Below are 12,396 nucleotides of genomic sequence, written 5' to 3' on the forward strand. Positions count from 1 at the left end.
AATCGTCATTTCTCACATGACTACCAAAATAAAAGTCCGTTATTTAATTTTATCAGGGAGGGAGCATGAATGATAATAACTAACATGAAATTATAAATTATGCATAATACTCAAATTGACTTAAATTTACATCTTATGGCTCTTACAGTGTCCACCTCTTTCGCGCGGTCCACATTTGAAAAAAAACATGTCATTAGTGTAGTTATTTTCAAAAACAAAAAAGCAGACAGGTGAGGCCATTTATCTTTCTAAATGTGGTGAGAATAATTTCGAGGCGGTTAGTTGTGTTCAGGACAGCGTTAAAAATAGCTGCTTTGAGTTATGTAAAGATATTAAAGGAGACAACAGTATATTGCCAAAAGCCCTGTAAACAGGAATGAAGTAAACAAATAGTGTAAAATCTAACATTAATTACTGTTTTTTCTAAATATTTAAAAACCAAAAAGCATGCCCCAACATAGAATAAAATAAAAGCAATGTGTACACAAAAATCTCAACACGTCATACTACGCTTACAAAATAAGCCTCATGCTAAAACCGGACATAAACCGGGGACGTTAAAATCGCTGACACATTATTATTATTTATTTATTTAGCTCCGTCCTCTGCCCGATGTCCAATTTACACCGGACGCTACTGAGAGCGTAACTGGAGCGCAGAGTTTGCTGTATTCACGTGACAATCCCAAAACGGTTGTGTATCGGATTTCCTGTCTGGTGTAATCGTCTTTAGTTTATAATCAAATTTACGTGGTTTAGCAACGGCTCGCGTGAAAAATAAAGGTAGCGCTGTGGAGCGGAGACATACTTCTAAGTCGCTGCTGAGACGTTACCCGAAACATTCAGTCTAAATTCGTGGCAGCTTGAGCAAGGTATCTAACCCCACACTGCTCCAGGGACTGTAACTGGCACCCTGTGACTCTAGTGCAGACACTAGAGTCACAGGGTCTGACTGTGACTCGAGTGCAGACAACCGTATCGCGAACATACGTTTTTTTAAAAAAACCAGGAACAGACAATACATTTCAAATTAACAACATCACAGTATATTTATAGTATAGTACAAGTTACTTACCGTTAATCAAGAAGGTTCAAAGAAAGGTAGTGTAATCCAAAGAAAGAAGTCCAAAGACACACAATTCCCGCAGCGTCTGACAGACAAAGCTATCTGAATCAGCGAGTGGGGGCGGGCTTCCACTGCCCCTGCTTTTATAGTGCTCAGCAACAGGGTTTCCTTGATTGGTCCACATTTGAAAATAACACGTCCGCTGATAGGTGGATCAGTTTGTCTTTGCAGTACTTGAAAAAACACATTACACGGTAAAAAAAAAAAAAACCTTTATGCTCCCGTGCCTGCCGCAGCTCTCAACATAATCGTCATTTCTCACATGACTACCAAAATAAAAGTCCGTTATTTAATTTTATCAGGGAGGGAGCATGAATGATAATAACTAACATGAAATTAATAAATTATGCATAATACTCAAATTGACTTAAATTTACATCTTATGGCTCTTACAGTGCCCACCTCTTTGGCGCAGTCCACATTTGAAAAATAACATGTCATTAGTGTAACATTAGTGTAAGTCTGTTCCAATGACTTTACATGTGTTGCACTTTTACTCATGTGTAGCCTATGTGTTTCATGTGTATTGTGTAAACCCGGATTTAAGATAAGATAAATAAGATAGACTTTATTTATCCCACATCGGGGAAATTTACATGTTACAGTCAGCAGCGATATACAACAGTACAAAAAAGTCAAAAGAACAGTGACAAAGGTGACATAGCAAGATAAAACAAATAGAGATAATCAAAACTATATGTTGTGCTTATTACACTTTATATACGAAGGGAATTATATATCTATATTATTTACAAATCAATCAAATCAATTTATTTGATAGCCCAAAGTCCAACAAAGTACATTTGCCTCAGTAGGGCTTTACAATCTGTACAGGGAGTGACACCCTCTGTCCTTAGACCCTCGGTTCGAGTGAGGAAAAACTTGCCCACAAAAACCCTTTTAACAGGGAAAAAAATGTGGAGAAGAAACCTCAGGAAGAGCCACAGCGGAGGGATCCCTCCCAGGACGGACAGACGTGCAAATGGATGTCACGTGTACAGGACAAATCAACACAAACATATTGTACAATGACTGATAAAATGACAATGAATTATAATGAATGATAAAAATGATTACAGTAATAGATATGGTAGTAATAATGACATTAATAATAATTATGTAGTGGGCGTCATGCAGGATCACAGCAGCACCACGATCCCACGAGAACCTGCTGGACGACAGAGCAACAGAAACTCCAGGGAAGTTTTGGTTAGTAACATGCATTAATGAACATGTCCCACAGATGGAGAGATATGGAGAGTATAGAGATTAGATATATATATATAGAAGAGAGTGAGATATGAGAAATATAGAAGATATATAGAGGAGATGGATTATCTTATATTAATATCTTATATATATTATTCTAGAGAGGAGAGAGAGAAAGACTAGAGAGAGACTAGTAAGAGAGGAGAGGAGCGAGAGAGAGAGTTTCGGTATAGGGAGATGTGTGCATCTTCACCAATACCGTGCCTGGCTAGGCCCCTCGGTGGGGTCCCCGGCGTGTATCCTATGGCAGCATAACTAGGGATGACCTGAGCCAGCCTAACTATAGGCTTTACAAAAAGGAAAGTCTTCAAGCTATTCTTAAAGTTGTTGACCGTGTCGCCTCCCTGAACCCAGAAGGTAGTTTGTTCCACAGAAGAGGAGCTGATAGCTGAAAGCTCTGGCTCCCAATTACTTTTGTGAAACTATAGGAACCCAGGACCCAGCGTCCGAGAGCGCAGTGTTCTGAGGGGTAATAAGGTATTATGAGCTCTTTTTAGATAAGATGGTGCCTGAACCATGAAGAGCTTTGTAAGTAAGGAGAAGAATTTTAAATTCTATTCTAGATTTAATAGGTAGCCAATGCAAGGAAGCCAAAATGGATGGGGATGTGATCTCTGATCTTGGTTCCTGTCAGAACACGTGCAGCACATTCTGAATTAACTGCAAAGTTTCTAAGAGACTTTATTGGAGCGCCTGATAACAAAGAGTTACAATATCCAGCCTTGAGTAACAAAATGCGTGGACTAGTTTTTCTGCATCCGCCTGAGAGACAATGCGTCTGATTTAGCGATGTTACGTAAGTGGAAAATGCAGTCCTCGAATTTGTTTTATGTGGACGTTAAAGGACACAAATCCTGGTCAAAAAACAACTCCAAGATTCTTTACAGTGGAGCTGGAGGCCAGGGTGATCCCATCTAAAGTAACTAAGTCTCTAGAAAGATTGTGTGAAAAATTTACACTGGGCACGTTACGTGACGGCTGCGCAACGGTTTAGCTCCGTCCTCTGCCTGGCGTCAATTTACACCGGACGCGTTACGGCCATCTATCCTTAATTTTCTACATCACCATACGCAAAGCTGTTTTGATGGCTCCATGCTCGTTACAGAGCCGGTTGTACTGTTTTACATTGTTCATGTGAAATAAATTGTGTATATAGTTGTATGTTTCTGTTTTTATTTCTGTTCTTACCTTTGGAGTTGTTTACTACTATTAGAAACTTTTGATATATATTTTGTGTCGCTTCATTTCTTAGGCCACTTCTGTGGTTTCTTTCACCATTTTTTCAGTTCGTACCCACACATGAACAATTTACACACCTCATTAGCGTAGTCATGGCTATTTCCCACTTAATCAATCACATCATCAGTCTGCATTACTGGGATCTTGCTCCCTCCGACGGGTGCGCGTTCCCAATGGCAGCCCTCGACGTGCACGTCCCCGACTGGCGAGAGGTGCGAGGCCCGTCCATTGCTGCTTGCAGCTTTAATTATTTTTTCTTTTTTTTTTTATTATTATTATTATTCCACCAAATGAATTGCCTTTTTCAAGCTTTAATATCCCCAAAAAACTCATGACAATTTGCGTACCCCCCACAAAGTCGGGCGTAAAATTCGTATTCTGGAGGTCCACGCACGCGCTACACAAATGGATCCACGGCGCCACCTAGTTTCGGTTGTCGGAGGAGCCCCCGGACATGGTTTCATCACGCGGATGGGATTTGGAGGGTGTATGAAACATACCGCGACGCACCAAAAAGTCTCTTGGTGACCCGGGTTTCGGTAAGGGTACGGCGGCCCATTTGGGTCAAAGTTCACGTTTTGTGATTTTTGGTCATTTCCAGGGGTCGTATTTGAACAAACTCCTCTAGGGCTTTCTCGTCGATCCTTTTGAAACTTGGCACATGGGTTCATGAGGCCTTGAGGTGAAAAGTATCAAAATCATAACTTTTTGATGTACTATGTCAGGGGCGGGGCCACGAAATTCTCCATTTTGCCATAAAATTTCAAAGTGCTATAACTTTGTGAAAATTCTCCAATCTTCACACAAACTTTGAATATATATGGCCAGTCTGGCCTAAAATACATTCCACAAAAAATATTCGGTTGATTTTCATAGCGCCTCCTAGGACGACAAAAAAGACTACTTTTACGAGATGGCGTGCAGCTCGGACAATATTGATTCATATCCACCTCAAACTAGGTGTGGATGTTGTTCAAGGGCCTTGGACTTGACATCTGATAAATAATTTCAACTTTCATAAAGGGCGTGGCCCGTGACGGTGCGTCAAAGTGGGACCTGCACAAAAAAAACAAAGACTCCATTGACTTTTGGGCTGATTTTCGGGCAAAACTGTGCGGCTATCATAATACTTTGTCAGAGTCTGTCTGAACTTGTTGTGATTGTTAACAGCAGTATTATGCACAATTCGGCTGCATAATTAATGAGGGGGAGGGGCAAAATCGCTCTATAGCGCCCCCTTGAATTTTTTCTTTGAAGCAGCCCCGCCCACAGTTTTGAACACAGAGTTTGAAAAACTCAGCTGAGTTTATGGGGCATCACAAGACCTACAAAAAAGTCTCTTGGAGCACATTTGTAAAAAACAGGAAGTGACATATTTAAGCATGAAAATCACCATTTTCTTTTCGACTGTTGAGAAGGGGTCGTATTTGAATGAACTCCTCCTAGGGGCTTTCGTCCGATCTTCTTGAAACTTGCGCATGGGTTTATGAGGCTTTGACAATGAAAAGTTATCAAAATCATAACTTTTTGATTTAATAGTCAGAGGGGCGGGGCCACGAAATTCCCCATTTCGCAAGTGCTGTAACTTTGGTGAAAAAATGCTCCAATCTTCACAAAACTTTTCTCATATACAACGGTAGTACTGGCCTAGAATACATTTCCCAAAAAATATCGTGATTTTCACTAGCGCCTCCTAGTGGAGACAAAAAAGACCACTTTTATCGAGTGACGTCCAGCTCGGACAATATTGAACCATATCCACTCAAACTAAGCATGATGTTGTCAAGGCCTTGGACTGTGACATCTGAGAAATAATTTCAACTCATTTGTCCACGAGGAGGCGCTGTAATGAAACAAAATTGCATGTGAGCTCATCTCAGGAACGCTTCAGCGAAACGGAACCAAATTTGATGTCATGCTTCGAGGCGCTGTCCCCAGTCCAGGAAACAAATATGGTGTCATTTCGTCTCTAGGGGGCGCTATAATACCAAAAACCTTTTATCAAAATGATTAATTTGGGGAAACGGTGTGGCCATTCCACATGCCGCACATTTCGACGTGCGCATATGCGAGGGCCCGACCATCGCTGCTTGCAGCTTTAATTTTTTTATTCTTTTTCTTCCTTAAATAAATCGCCTTTTCGACAGCCCATATCCCCCCGAAAACTCACGAAAATTTGCCTACCCCCCCAATGTCCGGTGTAAAATTACGTATTTTGGGGGTCTCACACATGGACGTACGCATATGCCTCCACAGCGCCACCTACGTGCGCGTTTTTGGAGGTGCCCCTCGCCACGGTTTCGCCCACGTGTACGGGACTTGGTGGGAGTATGTAACATGCCCAGACGCACAAAAAAGTCTCTTGGTGTCCCAGGCTACAGTGAACCGTACGGCGTCCAATTTTTCCCAAATTTGGACTTTTCAGGGTTTTTCGCTCATTTCCAGGGGTCGCATTTGAACGAACTCCTCCTAGGGATTTCATCCGATGTGCTTGAAACTTGGCACATGGGTTCATGAGGCTTTGACGATGAAAAGTTATCAAAATCATAACTTTTTGATGTACTATGTCAGAGGGGCGGGGCCACGAAATTCTCCATTTTGCCATAAAATTTCAAAGTGCTATAACTTTGTGAAAAATTCTCCAATCTTCACCAAACTTTGAATATATAATGGCAGTCTGGCCTAAAATACATTTCCACAAAAATATTCGGTGATTTTCATAGCGCTCCTAGTGACGACAAAAAAGACCACTTTTACGAGATGGCGTGCAGCTCGGACAATATTGATCATATCCACCTCAAACTAGGTGTGGATGTTGTCAAGGCCTTGGACTTGACATCTGAGAAATAATTTCAACTTTTTATCAGAGGGCGTGGCCGTGACGGAGCATCAAAGTGGACGCTGCCTTTTTTTTCTTCGAAAAACCAGACTCCATTGACTTTTGGGCAGATTTTCGGGCAAAACTGTTCGGCTATCATATACTTTGTCAGAACTGTCTGAAACTTGTTGGGGTGGTTAAGAGCAATATGATGCACAATTCGGCTGCATAATTAATGAGGGGGAGGGGTAAAAGCGCTCTATATCGCCCCCTTGAATTTTTCTTTGGGACAGCCCCGCCACAGTTTTGGACACAGAGTCACAAAACTCAGCTGAATTGTAGAACATGCCAGGACCTACAAAAAACTCTCTTGGAGCAATAAGCCACAATGAACAGGAAGCGAGATATTTAATAACGAATATCGCCATTTCCGGTGTTTCGGCCTGGTTGACAAGGAGTCATGTTTGAACGAACTCCTCCTAGGGATTGTATCCAATTCACTTCAACACTTTGGTAAGTGTGTTCACATAGACTTCCTGAGTAAAAGTTATCAAAACGATGAATTTTGGGGATACAAAAGTTATCAAAATTATGAATTTTAAGGAATCGCTGTGGGCGTGGCAATCAATAAAAAAAATTCAAAGAAGGCATCGGCAGGAAGCACCTTCTCAGAGCTGTCTGAAACTTCTTGCGGTTGTTAAGACCAATATTATGCACAATTCGGCTGCATAATTAATGACAAGGCTGGACAAAAAAGCTCTTTAGCGCCCCATGGCGCCTGTTGGGGGCGCTGCAATTGAAAAGAATGTACTGTAAAATAAAGCAAAACTCAAAGCAGTACCAAAACAAGACTGCAGTACTTAATGAGGGGGCTGTACAAAAAGTTTCTTAAAGGAAAAGGACTGTGTTTTCATGTTTGACTCCAGGTCATTTGAGTAAAGCCTGCAAAAAGAGAGCTTCATGTGAACATTGTCCTACTTCACTTATAATCCTGTGATTCGTTTAATGTTGTGAATTGTTTTCAAATTTGCTGTTTCAATGATTTCAAATGACATTCTGATTTTTAAATTAAACGTTCTTCTCTTTTTTCATTTTTATTTCTATTGTTTGTCTTAATGTCAAATGTTTTTCCTTGCCTCTGTAAAGCACTATGAATTGCCTTGTTTACAAACTGTGGAATAACATTATAACGTTTTATTATAACGTTATATAATGAATGCATAATGAATGCAGATCTGACTAAACTAATAACAGGAAATGGACTAACACGGGACTCACACCGAACGCGGAACGGAAGCGGAACGTTACTTTGCCCGGCGTCAACTCACACCGGACGCGGATCAGCCGCGGAACGGAAGCGGAGCGAGACGGCCGTATTCACGCGAGATCACGAGATCACGCGAGAATCCTGGACATGCTCGAGACCCCGCGATAAACTGTGTATAAAGAAAACAACAACAACAAACAGCTGACTTTGCTTCTCCGACGTGGAGGAGATTATAAAAAGCATCATATATATATATTAGGCCACACATCAGTCAGCTCAAAAGCTCAAAAGTTAACCAAGAATGAAGTTCTTCATGGGTTTTTTCCCAGTTTGCTTGCTCAATAAAGTAGTTTACTTAAATAAAGAATATTGGATGAATTAATGAGGGGGCTGTACAAAAAGTTTCTTAAAGGAAAAGGACTGTGTTTTCATGTTTGACTCCAGGTCATTTGAGTAAAGCCTGCAAATAGAGAGCTTCATGTGAACATTGTCCTACTTCACTTATAATCCTGTGATTCGTTTAATGTTGTGAATTGTTTTCAAATTTGCTGTTTCAATGATTTCAAATGACATTCTGATTTTTTAATTAAACGTTCTTCTCTTTTTTCATTTTTATTTCTATTGTTTGTCTTAATGTCAAATGTTTTTCCTTGCCTCTGTAAAGCACTATGAATTGCCTTGTTTACAAACTGTGGTATAACATTATAACGTTTTATTATAACGTTATATAATGAATGCATAATGAATGCAGATCTGACTAAACTAATAACAGGAAATGGACTAACACGGGACTCACACCGAACGCGGAACGGAAGCGGAACGTTACTTTGCCCGGCGTCAACTCACACCGGACGCGGATCAGCCGCGGAACGGAAGCGGAGCGAGACGGCCGTATTCACGCGAGATCACGAGATCACGCGAGAATCCTGGACATGCTCGAGACCCCGCGATAAACTGTGTATAAAGAAAACAACAACAACAAACAGCTGACTTTGCTTCTCCGACGTGGAGGAGATTATAAAAAGCATCATATATATATATTAGGCCACACATCAGTCAGCTCAAAAGCTCAAAAGTTAACCAAGAATGAAGTTCTTCATGGATTTTTTCCCAGTTTGCTTGCTCAATAAAGTAGTTTACTTAAATAAAGAATGTTGGATGAATTATTTTGATTGTGATATGTCCGCGGACCAATGAATGGCCAGGAGGAGTTACTGAGGGCGCTGCTGTCCCCGCCCCCCGGTATGTCCGCGGACCAATGAATGGCCAGGAGGAGTTACTGAGGCCGCTGCTGTCCCCGCCCCCCGCTACCTGTATATAATCTGAAGCACAGGTGAAGTTCGGTGATTCTGATTGTGTTAGCATTCAGGATCTCACTCGTTGCTTCAGATAGCTTAGTCTGTCAGAACGTAACGGGATTACTTTTTTCTCTTTGGACTTTTTCTTCGGAGAGTCGAGCTTCATTCCTTCTTGATCACGGTGAGTAACTTGTTACGGTGTATGGATTGTTGTTAATGTGATGTTTATGTGCTGCATGTTCCTGTTTTGTTAAATCGAAGTTAGCATGTTACTGTTAATATTGAGGCTTAATGTGGTTATTGGTTATTGTAGTACAGTTGTCCCTCACTATGAGTATTCCGTGGACTTTTTCCAGTGTAATTTTGCACTGCATGCTTTTTTTAACAGTATAAACGCGCATCGTGTTTTATTGGGTGGCGTTTGTAAAGCGTCTCGCTCTGAAAATAACAACATTTTGTCACATTTAGCTAAAAACAATGTTTAAAAAACTGGTTTGAATTTTTGAGAGTCACCTTTTTGCCCATTTAGAACAATATTTGTGAATTTAGAGATATTTTAAATATTTAAATCCAAATGTAAAATCTAAATGTTAAATATAAATATAAATGTTGAAGCTAAAAGTTAAATATAAATGTTGAAGCTAAATGCTAAATGTATATCTAAATGTTAAATATCAATATCAATATAAATGTTGAAGCTAAATGTTTCGGGTGAAACTAAATATTTAGCTAAAATGCAAATTCAAATGCCGGTAACCGGAAGTGCCAAAATAAAAGCTCGAGGAGGTCAGAGCGTGTTTATAGTGGCAAATAACGAATAAAACCCATTTTATCCAAAAATTCAAACCAGTTTTTTAAACATTGTTTTTAGCTAAATGTGACAAAATGTTGCTGTTATTTTCTGAGCGAGACGCTTCACTAACGGCACCCCATGGTGTTCTGCGTCCTGATTAGATAAGGGAGTACTGTACAAAATGCGTTTGGAGAAAAGTGTGTGATTATGGGTCTTAAGGCTATAAAACATGCTTAATAATTGTAAAAAAGAGAAAGCAGATTTGTGTAGTTAGATGAGTATAGTTAGTGGCACCATAATGGCTTGTTTACATGGCACGTGGCATGTATTCAAATGTAATGTGACGGTTTGGATCTTGTAAACATGACAATGACAACGTTAATGAGGTGCGCTCACCTGGCCGAAACCATGGAGTGAATTCCTGCATCTCACAAAAGGATGATAATCACCCATAATTGTTCCTCTTTAAATGGAGATTTAGCAACGGCCGAATGTTTGCATAAATGCAAAACATGTCACAAAAGGATGATAATCACCGCTAATTGTTGGTCAGTGTAGTGCAGTTGCCCCTCACTACTATACAAAATGCGTTTGGCTAGCCAGATTTACATGAATGTTCATTACTAATACAGTATTGAACTTTTACAATATTATTATTACTTATTACATTATTACATCTGCAAAACTTTGAACTTTGAGAGTGTTTAAATAAGACAGAAATGTGAGAATGGCTGTCTGAGAAAACTAGTGTTAATGCTAGTGTTAATATTGAGGCTTAATGTGGTTATTGGTTATTGTATTACATGTTTTGTATACTTGTGTGGGGGGAAACATAATTCATTGTTATTCATAGTTCATTGTTGCACTGGCACATTTTCGCCACTTTATGGGACACAATAAAAGTGTTGTTCTGACATTCTTCACTTAAGCTGTGTGCTTAATGCAATGTTGTTATCCTGATGTTTTAGATGCCGCGTGGGAAGTCGTACCGTCGCTCTCAGGCTGCCAAGAGGAGGATGGAGAGGCAGGAGAGTTGGACGACCTCTCTGGACGGCAACCGCGTGGACGGTGTACCTTTGGGTATGTACTATTTGGTTTTGTTGTTTTCCCTTGTAGAATGTATTTGTCTTTGTTGGTCTTCATGTGATACTGACTAACATATTGTATGTCCTGTTTCTTCAGTTGGTGGTACCGGTTGGCGGCACAAGGTGTTGAGGTGGGAGGAGTCGCAGCTGACCAACAAGCAGCACAAGTTGGTGATTCCAGCTGCGTGCGCTAACAAGAAGGTATTATTCGGGGCGAAATGATATAAGAGGCAATGGACGCATCAAGTATACATTGCCATGTACCAACTCCTCCTCTGTTTCATTTCAGTTTGTTCTTGTTGTTGGTGATTCCCACCTGCGTGCCTTGGTGGATGGCTTCGTCCTGATGCCAGAGGGACCGCTGTCCTTTGGCTTCATGTGCACTCCTGGGGCGACCGCAGCGCACCTCAGGACCGAGCTCATGGCTGCTGTGGTTCCTCGCCAGCCCGAAGCCGCTATCGTCCTGGCTCCCAGCAACAACCTGACTGCTGGCAGGGGACTGGAGAACTCGTCTGCAGACTTTGCCGCCCTGCTCAAGACTGCACGCAGCCGTTGGTCCAACGTAAGTGTGGATTTATGGTTAGAAGACTAGATGATGTGTGTATTTCGGCAATTTTAAGATTATTGGCCTGTGTAATAACATGACATGTAATCGACAGGTTGTGGTGCTGGACTTTCCGCCTCGTCTGAGTGTGGAAGAGGACCAACAGAAGCTGCTGCGCATGGCGTACCACAGTGTCTGTGCGGACCAGGGTATGTGTAAAATTACACTGATATGTTTGAAGATTGATTTATATACAGCTATGCTACTGAATAATCATTCGCAAAGTTAATTACACAAACTCATCACTTGAATATGTAGTAATTATTGTGTCATTCATATTTCTTTAGGTGTTCCTTACCTTCACATCTGTGAGAACTTCCCTCTGCACCAGCGTGACTTATGGGCCAGAGATGGTGTAAGTAAAGTTTTTTTATTGTCAGCAAAAGATTGCACAGCTGGGAAATAGACCGTGTAGTGTAATGTAAATAAGTAGTTATTGGCAATGAATGATAGTAACGTCTTTTACTTTGTTTTTTCAGACACACCTGAGCGATAGTGCGGGCATGCCTATCCTCGCGTACCTTCTTTGGCAGGCAGCTGACAGGCAGCTTGCAGAACCAGAGCCAGAGCCACACGTGGCGCCGATTCCCACCTGTATCCCGTATCGTCCCCGGTTTGCCACCCAGGTGGTAGTGAAGGGAATCGAGCCACAGCCACGGCCAGCAGCCAACCCAGATGGCTGGATTACAGTGGTGAACGGGCAGAAGGTATATATATTGTTTCTGGGGGAAACATGTTCTCTTATTAACGTGATACAGCAGTTTTTTTCAGGAGACGTGCGTTGATCTTCTCTCCAAATTTCAGCGATCATTTTCGCTCTGATGAATGAATCCACACAAAAACATGTCAGTGTGAGCACAACTGAACGCTGTGATCCTTTCAGCAGGTCCCAGTCTAA

At 41.2% G+C, this 12,396-nt stretch overlaps 1 protein-coding gene across 1 annotated transcript; it reads left to right on the plus strand.

Annotated features, from left to right (window-relative positions):
• Positions 1-8,710: 8,710 nt before the first annotated feature.
• LOC109138315 (uncharacterized) lies at positions 8,711-12,396 on the plus strand. Its single transcript, XM_027291189.1, has 8 exons — positions 8,711-9,197; positions 10,778-10,889; positions 10,992-11,095; positions 11,184-11,456; positions 11,554-11,647; positions 11,786-11,853; positions 11,978-12,205; positions 12,385-12,396. The coding sequence occupies exons 2-8, from the start codon at positions 10,778-10,780 to the stop codon at positions 12,394-12,396; spliced, it is 891 nt and encodes a 296-aa protein (XP_027146990.1). The 5' UTR covers positions 8,711-9,197.

The sequence above is a fragment of the Larimichthys crocea genome, chromosome XVIII, assembly GCF_000972845.2.
Source record: "Larimichthys crocea isolate SSNF chromosome XVIII, L_crocea_2.0, whole genome shotgun sequence".
In the NCBI taxonomy this organism is placed as follows: Eukaryota; Metazoa; Chordata; class Actinopteri; family Sciaenidae; genus Larimichthys; species Larimichthys crocea.

Bases quoted from the DNA above. Each gene is read 5' to 3' on its own strand.
- LOC109138315 (XM_027291189.1), top strand. From the start codon at position 10,778: ATGCCGCGTGGGAAGTCGTACCGTCGCTCTCAGGCTGCCAAGAGGAGG. The intron at 10,890-10,991 runs GTATGTACTATT...CTGTTTCTTCAG, and splicing joins CGTGGACGGTGTACCTTTGG to TTGGTGGTACCGGTTGGCGG. The intron at 11,096-11,183 runs GTATTATTCGGG...GTTTCATTTCAG, and splicing joins CTGCGTGCGCTAACAAGAAG to TTTGTTCTTGTTGTTGGTGA.